The sequence below is a fragment of the Schistosoma mansoni genome, chromosome 2, assembly GCF_000237925.1.
Source record: "Schistosoma mansoni strain Puerto Rico chromosome 2, complete genome".
Taxonomy (NCBI): Eukaryota; Metazoa; Platyhelminthes; class Trematoda; order Strigeidida; family Schistosomatidae; genus Schistosoma; species Schistosoma mansoni.
This window is the reverse complement of record NC_031496.1, coordinates 5,898,197-5,916,300: the sequence shown is the minus strand read 5'-3', so window position 1 is coordinate 5,916,300 and position 18,104 is coordinate 5,898,197. Positions and strand designations below refer to the sequence as shown.

At 35.6% G+C, this 18,104-nt stretch overlaps 1 protein-coding gene across 1 annotated transcript; it reads right to left on the bottom strand.

Annotated features, from left to right (window-relative positions):
- Positions 1-500: 500 nt before the first annotated feature.
- Smp_194520 (putative myst histone acetyltransferase) lies at positions 501-15,116 on the bottom strand (the record flags this gene model as incomplete). Its single annotated transcript, XM_018795467.1, has 10 exons — positions 501-1,206; positions 1,540-1,687; positions 3,754-3,847; positions 5,667-5,807; positions 8,033-8,290; positions 10,367-10,420; positions 11,147-11,316; positions 11,356-11,427; positions 11,473-11,589; positions 14,972-15,116. 10 exons carry the CDS (start codon positions 15,114-15,116, stop codon positions 915-917), a joined length of 1,491 nt encoding a protein of 496 aa, XP_018649777.1. The 3' UTR covers positions 501-914.
- Between the last annotated feature and the right edge of the window lie 2,988 nt (positions 15,117-18,104).

Below are 18,104 nucleotides of genomic sequence, written 5' to 3'. Positions count from 1 at the left end.
CAAAAAATGATTTCTCTGCAGCTTGCCATCATGAAAACACATTTAGTTTAGAAAATCGTTTGCATAATTTAATATTACCCATGAAAATAACAATATGAATAAAGGTTATTTCATAGTGATTTACAACTCGTAAGCATTACGTCATAAACCCCTTCTGGGATTAATCCGAAATCAATAAACCTCAAGTCCTAAAGATACGAAAATTACCATTCAACTGCCACAAGCCTATGTCCAATGTCATGAAGAATCACAAAATTTATCATCTGATACAGCCTAAAATTATAGGTCGACTATATTCTGAATAAACGCTGGTAGAAGATTACAAGAGACTGGTTAGTGTATTGTACTCCAGCGTTTGAAGCAATACAAACATGGCTCACGACTAACACTACGGCGAAGAAACATGAATTCTGTGTTCCACTTTTAGCAGATATCAAAAAATATATTCTATATTTAGATTATTTTATCGACAGATTTGTCAGTAAAAACAACAACAAAATATATATTATCTCAACATATTTCGTAAACAAACAATTAAAAAATTTAAACCATTACACAATTACAGCAATGCATTGAAACGAATTTGCATTCAAAATTACATAACAGTTAGCACATTCAACACATCCTGAAAACTACTCTATGTACAAAGAACTAATAAACATCAAAGCAAAATTCCTATATGGACAATAAATACACATTTAATTTTAATTTTTTAAAAAAACTCGTATTTACATCACAAGGTTGAGGGAGATCAACTTTATGCACTAATCAATAACAGCACAATTGAATAAATCAACAACAACAAAATAGTTGATCATAAAAACAAAACAAAACTTTAGAGAGAATCACATGACTACTAACGATGATAATAACAGTAATCAGCGAATTTGTACACAAAAAAATAAATGACAGCATTAGTTACACTTGACTTCTTTATTATTCTGTGGTGATTTAACTGGTGGATCCCATTTTAATCGATTAATATCCAGTACAAAAGAATGTTTATGCATTAATTTACGATTTTTCCGTTGTTCTTTACTATCTGTAGGAAAGGCTTTCGTAGAATGTTCATTATTTAATTGATTCAAATATTGTTGTATAGTATCACGATGTAGGCATATCTGATGACCATGTTGCCAATTATTAATAACTGGATGATATTGTAATGTCCAAATAATATCATCAATTGCAATACATGTTTTTGTACTAAAATGTAAAAGGAAAGTTTCAAATAAGAAATGATAGGAAATGTTTAGATAAAGAAAATTTGCTTCATTTTCATCAGTGCTAGTGGATAGGATAAATCAAGAGTACAGATGAATCTTCTTCTGTGAATACTATCCAAAACCCATTCTTTCATCCGTGAACGTCCTGTAGTCTTGGTTATTTGGAATATTACACCCTTGCTTGCCTATGATTTGGGTCAAGTGAGTGTAAAGTATCAATTAAAAAATAAAAAACAAGTGAATGTAACGGACAAAATGTACTACCTATTCATTCGGGCAATATACAACTAGTCTTAAACATTTGTAAGCTTACCTTAATTCATTCATTGTACAATTAGGATTTTCGAATAGAAAATTCAATATCACCTTTTCCCAATAACTACGATAACTTAAACGACCTAAATCGGAGAGAGGTTTTTCTGGTGTACCAACAATTTGTTCAATTTTAGCTAATTCATAACCTGAACAAAGAAAATAACAAAAACAATAGCAATACAAATAGATATGATTAAATTAAGTGAATAAAAATGTGTAAAACTTAGCTGCTATCCGGCCTCACTGTTCATTCCTGTGACCCCGTCGGTATATGTATAGCACTAAGTTTGGAAGCACAACAGGCTCTCCTAGACTGTATACTAATAGACAGCCTTTTTTGCGCTGTCCGACTGAACGGGACAGTAAGCACTCAAAAAGATAGGGACATGCGCTGTTGTCATTTCATTGTATCTGCCTACGCTCACACTGACTCAGATAAAGTTAGAAATGAATTTTATAGGAAGCTATCCAACCTCCTTCAGAAAACCAAACACTGATGTAGTAGTTATGGAAGATGATTTTAATGTTAAAGTAGGTAAACTAAACCAAACTGAAAGGCACTTGGAGGGATCTTACAGTGTTTCGGCTCAGCAAACAAATAATCGCGACCATCTGCTGCAACTACGCTCAGATAACCGTCTATTTCTAGCAAACATAAACTTCAAATACAAGGAGAAATATAGTCGGACGTGGCAACCCCCACGATTGATTAATCAATTAACTCAAATGGGTCACATCGCTATTAGTCATCGTTAGAGGGGCTCGACAGAAGACTATCGCTCATTCTAGAGCACATGATTAGACTTAGAGACGATCCCCAATGGAATCTTGGTTGTGCACACAGTCTAGTAACTCTAGTCGGTGAATTTTAATAACCTCACCAATATATCTTTCTTACCTAAAACTTTGTGTTTAAAAGTAATCAAACAAACAATCTCGAGACTAGACACAGAGTGTAAAGCATCAATATACAGTTTCAAAGAGTTTGCTACATTTAAAGTAGATGTGCTGTTTTACAAACTAACGATGAAGAGTTGAATGTGAATACTATGGATTGAAAATTTCAATATTGTATAGTTCTGACAAAAAAATTCTGCAGAAACCATCTATAATTGGTCAAAAAGGTATGCATATTATCGAGTCAGATGACTTTAAACAATGGAAAGACGGTAAATATAGTTTCAAGTACTTACTACCCACTCATTATCACTAGTATTTCCTGTCTAAAAGTGTCATTGTAAAAAAGTGGGTTGGTATCAAGGATATATATATATATATGGGTGCAAACAACCAAATACATAGACAATGCACGAACTAGTACAAATATCTATCGGTCTAAATCGTCACGAGTTATGCCGGTACATAGACAGAAAATCGACAAGTAAAGCTGAAAAACGAAAAACATTAGTACAATAAAAAAGCAAAAAGCTATAAAAAAAAAAGGAGACATTGGATGAATGAAGTCGAAGAATGCAAAGTAAAGCATAGAATTTTGGTCAAAAAATAAAGCGGAAATACAAATGTATTACCACTGTCACAGATTTCAGGTCATAGGTAGGTTCAGACTTCTTGAGTGGGATGCTGCACGATTCTTGGGACCAATGGTTGAAGACGTTGAGCGAGATGGCTCACGATCTGTCCAAATGATATAAATCCAATCAGTCTCTTTAGATCTCAAGTTTAAAATTTTTCTATTGTTAAGTGAATTTATTATATTTTCTCAAATCGAATTTTCCATATCTAATATCTTCTTTACCATCATTGATACTGTTAATATTTCTAACACTTTTGACATTTCTCTTGATAATTGCATTTCAATATGGTGATATAGTGTGGCGAATTGAACTGATGCATAAGTGGCGGGTTCTACATTACTTATGACTGAATGACTGTTTAAATTATAATACATAATACCAGTTTATGACAACATTTCACCTGGACATCCAATCACAATTCAGTTCAATAGTTAATTATTTCATTCATTGATGAAATGCCTTGATTTTTAACCTCATCTACGCACATACACACTTTAGTATTTTTGCAACTTAACCTTTATTTAAGTTAGCAAAGGAAGATCAGTGAAAATAGGCTGCAACTAGACATAATTCATTCAAAATTACACCCATCGAATATTTTCACAAGTGAACTCATTTAATTATTCTAAAAAAAAGAAGCATAACAATCACAATGTATAAATATAAGAGAAACTCACTGAGACTAATTAAGAAATGACCATATCCACGACGTTGAAATGGTGGTAAAGTTAAGATACATGCAAGATTATAATTATCAGCAGATACTTTTTCCTGCAAAAAAAAATTGGAAAAAGAAAATATTTTAGAAAGAAAAAACGAGGTAGGATTTGATTAGTTTTTCGACATACAGAGAAGAAATTGATTGATTGATAGGTAACATATTATCTTATTTTTGGTGTCCCACTGAATGCTCTTAAGGCACGACATATAAATATTATCATATCAACTCATTTGCCAGGTACAGATTCATGTACTTGGCTTTGAATCGCATTTTAAGTGTGAGGGGCTTTTAAGTATGCATCTTAGTGGATAGACATTGAACTACTTAGTCACCGCTCTAAACATAACTACTAAAATGAACAACATTGATGACTTTCAAATACTTGAATTTTACCACTTAACTTAAGTGAAATAACAAAATAAATGTACATTCATCATAAATGAATCAAAGAGTATGATAGAAATTGGGTGCTAAGTACATGACACACATCAGGTGACAACGTGAGGAACAATAGAGCCTGTACTTTGCATGTTACCATCGTCCATATTATCTCTATCGACAAGTACAGACCTTTTATACAAATTTTAAGAAATAAATAACCAATTATAACGCATTTAAAACTAGGGATTTCATTGGACGAAACGGATTGAAAAATATTGGAAAATGGGATGAAAATTTTTTTCAAAAGGGGGATGAAGAAAATTTTATTTTAAAAAAATACAAAAATGGATTCCACTGCTAGCCACTATCCATCTTTGCTTATAATGCTTGTGACTTCAAGCAATATCGAGGCAGTTGGCATAGGATGCACATATGCCAACAAGAGACTGATCAATTGCAGTCCAAAATAACAATGGGAAGATACAAGTAAACAACAACAAGTGAAAATGCCGTCAGTTGAATGTTATTCGACCACAGACATTCAAATTGGTAAACAGAGTGGGATATGACACAATCGTTTTCATGTCTTTTAGGTTTTGGATGAAGCATGAACCTCGTTCTTTCTTTGATAATAACCTTTGCTGCACAATATGTTTTTTTGATGACTGATTTAAGCCTTTGTTTCAATAAAGGCTATTTGAATCACCTCTAAATGGTAAGGTGATGAAGACAGGTTTTTTTCCACCGAGTTTTATTTATTTATTTATTTAAAAACATAAACAGTGGTAGAAAGAGGCGCCAGATACATATGCGCCACACAAATCTTATTTGATTTAGGTGAGGGCTGTGATACTGCCCGGGTGCCCAAACCGAAGCAGGTGGTCTTCTTAGGGGACCACACCCGGAGCCTTCGACATTAAGATCTGATCCACGAAGCAATGGAGCAACGTTAGGAGATGCAGTACCATTGCAGCCGGTGACCAACAACAAGTCCATACGCCTTTTGTCCCCTCAGAATCCTAGAGTAGGACTTCCCTGTCAGAGGCTATATACGCTTGGCCATGTGAGAGCATTTCGAGAGGGAGAGCGGACTCTCCCAACTCTCGGCCGTACCAGGTCTCACTGTACCATGAACTTTCCATCTATTTATGAGTTTAAGTGGATAACCATTCCCTATTAATGTCTTGTTTAACAACTTAACATCATCAGTAGCGTCGTTTGTACGAATACGATCAAGCCTGTTAAATAGGCACTTTATCAAACCCCGTTTAGATTGCACTGGGCAATAACTATAATAGCTAAGGAGTTGGCCTGTCCACGTTGGTTTTCGAAAAGTGGATCGTTTGATTGAGCCAGTCCCGTACCTCCATTCACTAAGTCAAGGTACTCCATGATCAATATGTTTTATATTTAAAACGTCAACCCGTGGGTAAGAATTTGATGTCATTTATCATGAAGAACAAAAATGAAAAGATGAATACAAATTACCTTGGAAAAATAACCAACAAGATGTACTCCATCATTGTCTATCTCACATAGAACATAGAATATAAACGGTGAGACATTATAATATAATGTCTTATGATCTAAAAACAATTTGGCCAGCAGACATAGATTTTGACAGTATAGCTGTTAAAACAAAAAATAATAAAAACGAAAAAGGATAACGTCATTTCTTTTTTAACAGTGAAGATTTAAAAGAATTTGTAACTTCATAAAATTCGAGATCAACTGAAGAGAAAACCAAACAAGTATTCATATTGTAACGTATGAGAGGCACTATTTGGTTCCGAAAGCCAGTACAGTATCCGTTTAGCATCGAAGGTGCAACCACACGATCAAGTGATGAGTCATGTCAGGTAAGCCGAAACACAAGACTTGTTTGTAAAGATGGCACTACCATTGTAAAATAACATGAAATATAATACAAATCTAAACTTGTTAGGCATCTACGGCGTTTGCCGAGTTCGTGTACAATCAGAAGACAGCGCCTTCTAAAATGGATATATGGTTATGTATCTTAATTTCCGTAGTCATTGTCCAACTTATTACAAACGCGGATTAATAAAGGGTTTATTTAATAGGATCAATCATATTTGTACTAGTGATACTGTTGAAGGAGACACGAAGCTCTTAACTGGAACATTAATAAACAACCGTTATTCATTCAAGTTTACAAACCGTTGAAAGGTTCCAATACGATGAGACCCATGACGCTTCTGGCACCCAAAAAGCGAGTTTATATCATGTTATCATTTTGAGGCGACTCAAATAGTCTCATGTTGAAATGGAGACTTAAATTATTTATTTATTTATTATTTTTTATCATATGAAATTTCTTAACAAGTATACATGTGATCAGATTGTTCGAAATATATTGTGCCAATATATCGCATAATCCTGATAACCTTCGTCTTCTCATTGAGTTATCGAAAATTATCAAACGGAATTATTGTTTTAAATTAGAATTCCTATTCATTAAGTCAGAGAAAATATGGTCACTTTAAAACTCGTTCGAGATTCGGATGGGATACCGAAAGTTTTCTAAGAAGTAAAAGCCATTTGAAATAAATTTCCTTTAATACAACTCCAAAAGTATATTAGACCGACGTCTTCATACACACGTGAGACACCACATTGATATTGTGGTGTGGGTTACTTATATCCACACAAGTAGTACATAACGATGGTCAGGCATTGAATGTATTTCAGTAGAAGATTGATAAGGAAAGAGCTGGAACGGAAGCAATTGATATGAAAATTCATGAACAATGAAATCATAGAAGATGGACTGATATTTGCAGAAGGAACGGACAAGATTGAGACAACTGATTGGTAATTCGCAAATTAACTGTTTACTGTATGGTTGTCAGATTTTAGTGAGATATTCTGTAATTTTGTGCTCAAATACATTCGATTGTCTCCACCCGTGTTCTTGTTCACTACAATATCATGATTCAATTAATGGTAAAATAGTTACATCAACTTTTTATAGATGAAACTTTATCCAGTTTAGAGATCGAATTCTTGATATGATATCGCCAATGTAATGATTTATAAATTAATGATAAATAGTATTGCAGATCATAGCATCAAGACTAATGATTTGGTTGGTCCAACGTGACTAAAGATATGATTAGTTATATCTGAAGAAAAACTTACAATCATATAGAGATAAAATGGATGGTGAAATTACCAAGAAACTAGTTAACTAAATTAGGTTTTAACAGAACTTTCAGATAGTTATCTTTAGATAGAGAAATTCATTCACTGGTTCAAGACGCGACCTTATTGATAATAACTCTTATAGAATCCATTGTTCACTACTGAAAGAGTAATGTTGAAGTTAGACATATTTTCAACACACTCACCCATAGATCCCGCCTACATATTTATGCTTAGATGGTTACAATCCTTGAGTTAACTAAAGTTATTAAAACCAATTAATTACTTCATAAAAGCGATATAACCAACTATCATATTGAGACGTTTGAAAGAAAGAGATACTCTGTTCTAAAAAATATAAGAACTGTCATAAACCCTATGGATGTGGTATGTTCTGGAGCGTGTTTGAAGCTAGTAACAACTGTCGAATTCTCAACAAATACGATGGATAGACAGATTCAAAACCTGGATGAAAGTTGGTATGCAAGCTCATATAGCTTCGAAGCGGTCCTTGTGTATAGTGAAACAACCAAACAAAAAACGCCGAGATTAAGTGTAAGTTATGTATGACTTACAAATGGCAGACACTGCCTTAGCTAATGGAAATCGGGGTATAGTAGCATAAATCGTAACCAACTGAAAACAATAAAACCACTGTTTTATCAACAATAACGAAACAAAACGTATACCTTTTGTACATTGCCATCTAATTCAAAGACGCATAGATTTTCATGATTGTATATTTCTTTACCAGGAGGTCGTTTTGCTTCACAATCATATTTTATATGATTTAACCATGTTTCTGAATGCTTCATATATTTTAAACAATATTCACATATCCATAACTTCTTCACCTGTCTAAATTCTTCCGGATAAGGTGAAAAATACCATGTGTCAATTTCGTACTTGCCAAATTGTATCTGATCAATAAATTTTACTCGAGTGAACTGACAAGTAAAGTTTAAATACAGAATAACTAAAATGAGGAATAAAAATGTTACATGGATGTGATACAAGCTAAAACAGTATAACTGAGCAATCAGCTGATAGGTTCAACTCTTTATCACCAATACTAACATAACTCTCACTTATACAGACTTCTCTGAGATAGTTGATTAGCATGGAAGCTGCATTTTGCAGCTGTCTCGCAATATATTGCGAACTACTATGGGGTCTATTCACTTATCGAATGATAGATAGATTTTACCTGAGGCATCTGTGGTACAGACGGACAAACACAGAATGGACTTTAAGTGTAGGTGATGAGATCCAACCAGACAATAACTCGCAGTAGGAATAATGTTTTTAAGATGTGTTCTGCAGTTAACATGATAGACTACTCCACTCAGTATAGTCAAACTAAGTATTGATCAAGGCCAGTTCTTAAGTGAAATCATTCATTTAGTGGGAAAGAAAAGTATATTAAAGCCTGTCAACCAACTATAATTAACACATAGGCGATAAAGATTCTATTCCAAAAACAAACAAAGGGCGAATACCAAACTCACATTTTCACGGTCAAATCAGAAAACTTATTTTATTTATTTAAACACAAACATTGTTACGAGGAAGCACCACACAGATATGCGCCACATGAATCATCCGATTTGTGTGAGGCCTGGGATACTGCCGGGGCGCCAAAACCGAAGCAGGTGGTATTTTAGATGGCCACACCCCGAGCCTTTGACCTAAAGGTCTGATCCACAAGGCAGTAGAGCAACGTAAGGAGATGCAGTTCCATGGAAGCCAGTGGCCAACAATAGGTTGATACGTCATTTGTTCCCTTAGTACTCTGGAGCCCATGTGCACTATTGGTTTAGAACCAGGATTTTTCCCAACTCTCCTAGGTGAATCCTCAATATCCACCAACTCGTTTAAAGTCCCCGATGTTGGCCTTTCGTCCTCTCAATTTCGTAAACAACACACTTGACTAGATAAGGTAATGAGTAGGAATTCCCTAGTAGTGGGTGTGTGCACGTAGACATGTGAGATCATTTCGATTGGGAGAACTGACTCTCCCCACTCTCGGCCGTACCAGGGAATAAAATAGACAAGAACTTATGAGGTTGGATGTTCAGAGCTAATACTTTAGGCACTATATTAACTAACACAATTCCTCTATGTCCATCACAAAAGAGCTTTCACCATTTCATTTAGACTGAGACGATCAGAGACTGTGATCATTCTAGATTTCAAGGGATTACTCTGCACCGAAACATAGGGTCAACACCTGGAATCTACCTATGTTTTGCAGCCTCATCAAGTTATGTGTCAAGTACATAGAGAAGTTCAGAATAGGCTACTTCTAAGTAAACTTATTGATAATGTAAGGAACCCATGGTAATTTGCCTTTAAAGGTCAAGAAGACATCAAGGAATTTTATCGAGGAAACTTTCAGTTACTTGATAGTCACCAGTTGCTTACACCATGAAAACTGACTTTTTGCCTAGTGTCTAAAAGAACAATTGAATTAGTTTCAAAATGACATCAGCTTGCGGATGATTACATACAGCCTATAACATGATCATCTGTAAGTTCTATCTGCTCCACATCTGGAGCTATCAAACTAAGTTAGCTGGAAAAAATAAAGCGATAAAGAAAGGAAAATTCATTTGGCAGTTGCAGATTAATGTACTTAACTTTAAGTCACACTCTAAGTGTGAGGGCTAGTGATAGTAACTAAACCGAAGCGGGTGGGACAGGATTCGAACCCACAGCTTTATGGCTGAAAATTAAACGCCTTGACGACTAGCCTACCATTTCATTCTAGAAAGAACTAGTTAGAGTAAACGTTATTAGTCTAGAATGTAACAACATTAATTTAATGAATGTTACATTATTATTTTCCCACATGTCACAAATCTATTACTAGGATCATTTTTAGTATAGCTATTCCCACAGAATAAAACGTAAACAACAGTATTTTGTAGTAAAAACTCATTGTAAAAGAAGCAAACCCAATGACGAAATTGAAGCTCGATCATCAAAGTTATGCGAATTAACTTTTTTAAAAACACTCTTACTTCTTGATATTCAAGCTCCAATTTCTGCGTAGTAGAGTCTAAAGAGTCACTTTCCTGTGAATAAGAAAAAATATAAATGATAACAACCAAACCAAAAAGCATGTAACAATAAACGCATTAAATGAAGAAAATAACACGACAAAAGAAAGAAATCCCATGCACAACAAGCATGCAAAACATCTGTGGAGTGAAAATCGAATCATTTATTTGATCATTCAATCATAATCAACTGACAGTCTAACACATGTGAGCTGGGAGAATTTAATACACTGCATCAGCAAGATAAGAATGAACTAACAACATGAATAAGAACGGGGTAGAAATGATGTAACAACAACTATGAAAATAAACACCGAGAATATGATACAAGGAAGCATGTGTGAAGGGATAGCGGAACTAAAGACCTAGAGCAAGGCATTAAGTGAATGTACTTGTGGCATGGTGACTGATCCTGAGGCATGTCGTTGGACCTCAACTCCAGATTGCGGATGCCACAAAGGTAGTATCTACCAATACCATTCAGGTCAACAGCTATTATTTTTATGTACTGATGCCACGTTTTGATTTACCCGTCACTAGCTTCCTTCCAACCTACTGCTAGGTCGGCTAGAAACGACCGTTAAGGTAGGAGGCGGTCGATAATATGTAACACGAGTCCCAATCACTTCAGTCGATGAAGATTCACAACCTCACTAACCGAGTTGTCATCTTTCCCTTGTACGCTATGGTTAACCTCATTTTTTACTTGGTTGTTATGTAAGCTAATAATTTACTACTTACTTGAAGAACTTTGGAAGTTTCTTCTAACTTGCGTTTCTGATTTCTGGTTAGTCGGACATCATGCCCAGCATAATCCGTTAACTGGTTAAGAGACAACTCGCATGAAATTGTAAGCTTTTCGGAACAGTCAATTCGTTCAGATGTAACCCATTCATCTAATCTACGGTCGTCTGGATAAATGTAACAGTTGAACAAGTAAAGCAACATACGATTGCAATAATGAACATAATATTCCTTATTCCCGTTACCATCTATACGACCTTCAATTACGGCAGCAGGATCTATTTGTCAAGATGAAATAAGCTTCAAAATAGTATGGACATTACAGTATTGACCAGAAGATCGTAAAACTTTATAGACTTCTCCAATTTGTATATCTGGATCAAGTGTAGACCCTTTTACATCCGTATCATCGGTCGGATTATGAACCATCTTTTTTTTACCTAAAACGTTGAAACCCAATAGACTTAGCTACATAAATACTTTTGTCTAAAAACAAATATTTCAGTTAGAGAAGTAATATGACGAAAGATGTGTATTTATGAAGAAAGTGGTAGCTTGGACTAAAACGTTTCAAACTAAAACCAACATGAGAATTCTACAACAAAAGAATAGTATTTTCCGCTTTGCGCGATCGAAGTACAAGAGTCGGCTAAACATGTTTTTTCGAAACAATCTTTACTCACGCATACCAGTATTAATTTACTTATTTGCCTACACATACACAAACTGATGATAATGAACAAAATAAACTGAGTTAATTTCGCGCTGAAAAGTACTTATCATTTTTTGCATTGACTTAAAAAGAGATATTACTTGATGGTAAGTACTGTATTGTCAGATATAATCATGTTATTAGACGTTTACATCCTATATCTAAGACGTACCGTACGTATTTTGTTTACATCTACAAATTATCTAGAATTTAACTAAGAGTGGCCGAGTGAATGTTTTTAGAAGCTCATACTTTGTATGGATAAAAGCGACGTAAAACCCAGTAATCAAGTCAGCCCAACTGACCAATTGACATGAATATACAATAAAATAAGTGGAAACATAGCACTTAGAGAAATGTATCAACATTTGACTAGCACTTTGACTCCTTTATGTTAGACAAAAGAACAGGTGTATCATCAAAGTGAGAAATTCCCATAACATGATAATGAAGTGTTTATATATAAGTTGAACTAGTTCGTTACTGAGAAACTATGATCTATTTCCGTCTTAATAACTTTGTACTACGGTTATCACTTACAGCAGAAACAGGAAGCTTGCAATTATTTACACTTGAATATTTGATGAGACTTTGGCTTGACTAGTGCTAACGATTCAAGCACAAACAAACCAGTGAAGTAAAAAGATTATGAGGAATGTAGAAACCTGAAATTTAAGGAGAAGACGAAGAGTGGATGGATCCGTACCGTTGCAAACGTTTTGTACCATGTCATTTAAAGTCTATGATCGTTAGTTACAATGTTCACGTGGACCTGTTAAAATGGCGTGATTCAATTGCTAATTGTTCATGAATTGGTGTCACGTTTTAATTTGACTGCGCGTGGCCTTCCTCCAACCTAATCTTGCAACAGACACTATTTCCCGTCGAAGTGGGCGGTGGTTGGGAATACGTAACACATGTCCTAACCATTTCAGTTGATGAAGATTTACTAGCGTACCAATTGATTTGTCATATTTACCCAGTACATTATCCCTAGCACAGGTAATGCTTACTCAGTAGTCCCAAAATACACGAGCAATGCTTCGAAAACACCTATGATCGAATGCTAATAGCGTACGAATATCTTCTATTCTGAATGGTCATTCTTTACACTCATAAAGTAGAAAGCAGAGGACTGACGTGTAGCAAACACGTCGTTTGGTTGGCAGATGGATGTCACCTACACTACTAGTGACGCGAGTTGACAAAACCCGATCGATGAATCTAGAGAATTAGTCAGACACCAGACCATCTGGACTGATGAGGAACCCAAGATAAATTAGGCGAGCGATGCGTTCAATCACTTTGTTCCCTATTATTTATACAGGCCCTGAGGCAAGTCAATCCTGAAATGACATGTTGCATTTAGGGGGAGAGAGTCGCATCTCAAACTTTCTTGTTTTGTAAACAAAGGTGGTCAGAAGACCGAATTTTATCAGCATATTCACTGAACAGAACAATATTATCAAGGTATTCTATGTCAAAATGTTGGTCTCCTGATATACTAACCCCAGAAAATTCAGACAATGAGGTGGAGATTAAGCAGGAGGCTAAAAAAGTTTGCTCGAATTATTAATGTCTTGCCACGAAACAGTCAGATAGTTCTAAGAATATAGTAACCTTAATGAACATGTGGAATTTGACTAGTCACTTCAGAGACAATTTGAGTTCGGCGTAAAGTTTCAGGTTTACATCAGGCTACAAAGTTACTTGTAAAGTAAATGGCAGGTAGCCAGGTATGCGGCACGTAAGTATAGCAAGAAGATCCAGTGTATATACTTCATCTACACGCATGTTTACTTGTGTAGGCAGACAAGGGGAAACCGGTAATTGTTTACAATACTGGTTAGCTGTCTGCATCAATAGTTTCTGCCTGAACCGTCAGAATTCCAGTAGAAACTGAACGTTTAGCTGATCTCGGTACAAACGCAGGCAATAAGAGCGAGGCGGTGTTTTACTGATTAGGTCATCTGGTTTATAGTCGAGAATTCGATGCAAGGCTGAGTTTAAATATCTGTACTGAATAGCCGAATCACACCGTCACAAACCCTGAGAACAAAGTAAGTATGCAACTGCAATGCAATCTTGAAGCTAAAAACAAACTACAATCAATATTGGCTAACTTTGGTGTAAACTCAACATACGTCATGTTTCAAATGAATGGACTGATATCGACCTCATATACAATTCCAAATGAGTACCCTCTGCAGATATCATAATGTTCATTATTGAATACTACAACATAAACGTGAAATAAGAATACCGATGTTGACTGGTTGACTAATATATAACATTGCAGATGATCGCATCTAGCCAGAAGGTAATTTGTGTACATAGGAAGCATCCAGGGAAGAGTAAGGACAGCAAAAACGAAAAGATGCGTCAGCGACCCATCAAGGGCACAATGAATTTAGATGTACTACGGAAAGCAACAGACAACAATCAGATATAACACAAGCCTCAGATTAAGACAATCTAGAAATCTAAACAAGCAGATAGTTCAACCTACTAAAGTATTCATACATAGAAAATTCTACTCAGCTTTGTATTTTGACGCTAAAATTTTCTCGATTTATCCTGAATAAAAAAGGTACAACCATGTTTATGCGAAGAATAAAATAAAGAATAAAAGGTCATCATACGCCGCGTAACGCAACATCCGGAAACCCGCTTTCCGAAGCGTGTTAAATAAACATTCTTTAGGTAGGAGTAAACAAAATGAAAAGATCTACCGTCACTCAGTGATAACTCACTATACGTAAATTTGATTGCGTTGCTGAAAGAAAAAACTCAGAGTGTTTAGTCTGTAGATGATTATGATCGCTCAGTAGTTTCTAATGTGCAATGACTCTTTTCTTAGTTACCTGATAAAACGAATTCGTGAGATATCATGTTCTAAATGACCCATTAATCTACTGTGAAACCGTCTAACCTTAGATAACAGGAAGGTACTAAAGATCTGATGCCGACTCTAAATAACATGTCGCAGTGGACAAGTAATAAGTTTATGGTAGCTCTTCGAAAACATACTGCATATATCGTTACTTATTGATAGTCAGTTTGAAAATCTTACATTTATCAGCCTCCGGCTACTATAAAATTTGCTTTACCTCCGTCACTGACTTTTTTTTGTCCATCATCAGGATTGGCGCTGTTAGAAACTTCGAAACTGGTGTTGTCTGATCCTGTCGTATGTAGCAGATCTTCATCTGTAATCCGATGGACAGATGTAAAAAAATATATAAGACAAGACATGTGACGAAAGTCTAGATAATGTGTTTTATGAAATTCAGAATCAAACACATCGACATAGATTTTAAAAGGGAAACATAGCGAATGAAGTATATGGTACCGTGGAACATAGAATTTGTGTTAACTAAGCCCACGAAGAAACGATCAAGGACACTTAGTCAAGACATAGTAAGATACTGGAATTTCTCAATATATGACTGATGGCTTGTTCCGTTGGCCTTGATCTTCATCAGTTGTTACTAGCCCTTTTTCGCCATTGACTAGGAATATTGTGGTCATCCTTTACCCTGGCTAAATTATTGACCTTTTAGTTGTCCCTAATTCTTCTAAATGGCTGATAAACTGGGTCAGTTTAAGTCTGTTGCTTGGCCATTGACAGACCCCAATCCCTGAGTAAACTCCGATCGAACGTATACCTGTAGTAGTCTACGTTCATCCATATGAGCGATGACTTTCCGCGATTTCTGACAATTAGTTGATGTTCATGTAGAGGGAGAAGATAGCGTTCACAATTTTCAACGCGACGTTTCATTCGGGTGCGGAAATTTATTTTGTAAACCAGATCTGGATTTTTTACTTTCGCGACCTCTACTTGTGTTTTGTTTACGATTGACTGGATTTATATTGTTAGGTTACGCGCAAAGCCTACTTAAAACGCCTTCAATCTTGTCACAATTTCTGGCATGTCCTTCGCATATAGTATTATGATCTGTTAGTTGCTAACATCTGTTTTCTCTACTGTTGATGGGTCTGATAGGCACTTTTTGAGGCGGTTGCATGAACAGCTAATTTTTGCAATGCTGGAAGACAGTGAAAGTAACATAATCAAACCACATAATTCGGGAAACATGAAATAGCCGGAATCATTCGGATTCACGCGTTATGAACAAACGAAGCTTCGTCGTTCCTTCCCGTTGGATGTTGAATGGTGGATTCTACGATAGGGGAGACATGCTTCACAAATCAGCTGATCGTGCTTACCAGGACTCCATATGACATCGTTGTACTTGTTATAATCGCAAGAAAATACAGTGGAGCTAATGCAAGTATTCAAAACTGGTTTTGGCAACATAAACGCCTGTCAGCGCATCTTGCATGCCAACTGAGATTGCCCTATCAGCAAGGTCAGTTCTCAAGGAATATCACTTGGGATCTGGTTTTAATGTAGATTGTAATTATTTCTTAAAATGTCCTAGTACGCTATAAATGAACAGCATCATTTCTAGCAACCTACGCTGAAACATAGGTATATTTGTGGTTACTGACACCCAATTTTCTGTCTGCGCTCCCCAAAATAATTTTCAAACTAACCGACGACCCGATGACTTGAACAAAGACAATCTTTGGCTCTAAATCAACATTTTCAACATGCTGACGACATGTAATTTTTCGTGCCTGAAGCCCATAAAAAAGCTTTATTCCCTGTTTGAATTTCTACATATATTATATTATATAGAAATCAAAGAGAATAGCTACCACTGATCTCAGACGTATATGAAATCTCTGAACCAGCCAACTATGTCATTTCCTGTCTAGCATTTCTGAAGGATCATCAAATCGAAATTCGCATGCACTTCACATAACTTTATCTACATTTTTGAGGTGTACACATTTAATATGAATTTACATGGAGCTGTTGACCCACTGGTCTGAAACGTCTAGTGAGTAGGACGGGTTAGTAACGCAATATTGAAGCTTTGGTGATGGAATCAGGGCTTAAAGACATGTATAACAATTTCAAAGGTCTAAAATAAGCTCAATATAAGAGCGATAATATTTAAATTTTAATCAGCTTTACGCGAATTCGAAATGACACCGTAAAATCAATCAGGTTGATCATAGTATTATGGATATGAGGAGTATAATATAGTATGTAGTAAATGTAGACAGTTGCTAGTTTTCTTAACTTCTTCGACCTCTCTGAGTCCACTTGTTACAGAAGAAGTGAAGACATTTAACTGATTGAAAACTTATACTGAATATAAATAATTCTACTCTGTTTTCAGATGTATTTGTCTTATTCTACTTCTGAACTTTTTTGTTTATATCTCTGACTTCAGACATTTTATTCGCTCTGTCTTTGGTTTTGTATTGACGACTATTGCTCCAGGAACCTTAAAAAAATTGAAGGATGATATTCAGGCCGATTGTTTGTAATTTGTGAATAATCTTTGGTGTCTGAATTAGAGTTTGGTTCTGTTGTTATTTTTGGGATCGTAAGTTACAAATAGATCGACATACAGTACTTTAATTACGGAAGAGAACAAAAACTTGTATGTAACACTGCTGGTCTATGAAAAATACAGAACCCTGGAAATCTGCATGTTACCGACATTCTTAAGGTGGTCGAACACTTCGTAGTTTCACTGTTGTGGTAGCCAATGGAAAAAAGGGGTCACTGTCCTCTCGTTTACAATCCTATCTTTTTATCTGTTAGCTATATTCACTATTATATTGACTAACAAAAACTTGAGACCCGTTGACTTATTAAAACTCTTTACAATCCGGACTCGTTTTAATACAAAGTAGATTGGGCTAGTCAAATCAGTCCTGTATTTATTTCACCGCAATACAACTGCTGAATATTCTGTTGACAGTTTTAATTCTAAATATGAGTCTATTTCTTTATCCATTAATTAAAGTCAGTTTTTAAAGGTTGAAGTAAAAATTCTGTGCTAATACACACTGACCTAGATTATAATTAGCCTTGCCATACTATTGTAATGACATGAGGATGGCAGCTCGTTCGCCATTTCCAGTGCGTTGTAAACGTACCTCCAAACGGAAGTTAGTATGATTAATTACAGAGGTGGATTAAAAAACCCCTCACGTGTAACTGTACTCATGATTATCTGACACGACCGCCCAACTTCATGAGTCACTACCTCAACTCTACGGCTAGCCATCACGCGGCACGAGATTATGGGTGACCTTTATGGGATGGCCTACAAACTCTAACCTGAATTCCATCACTGTATGCAGACGAACACA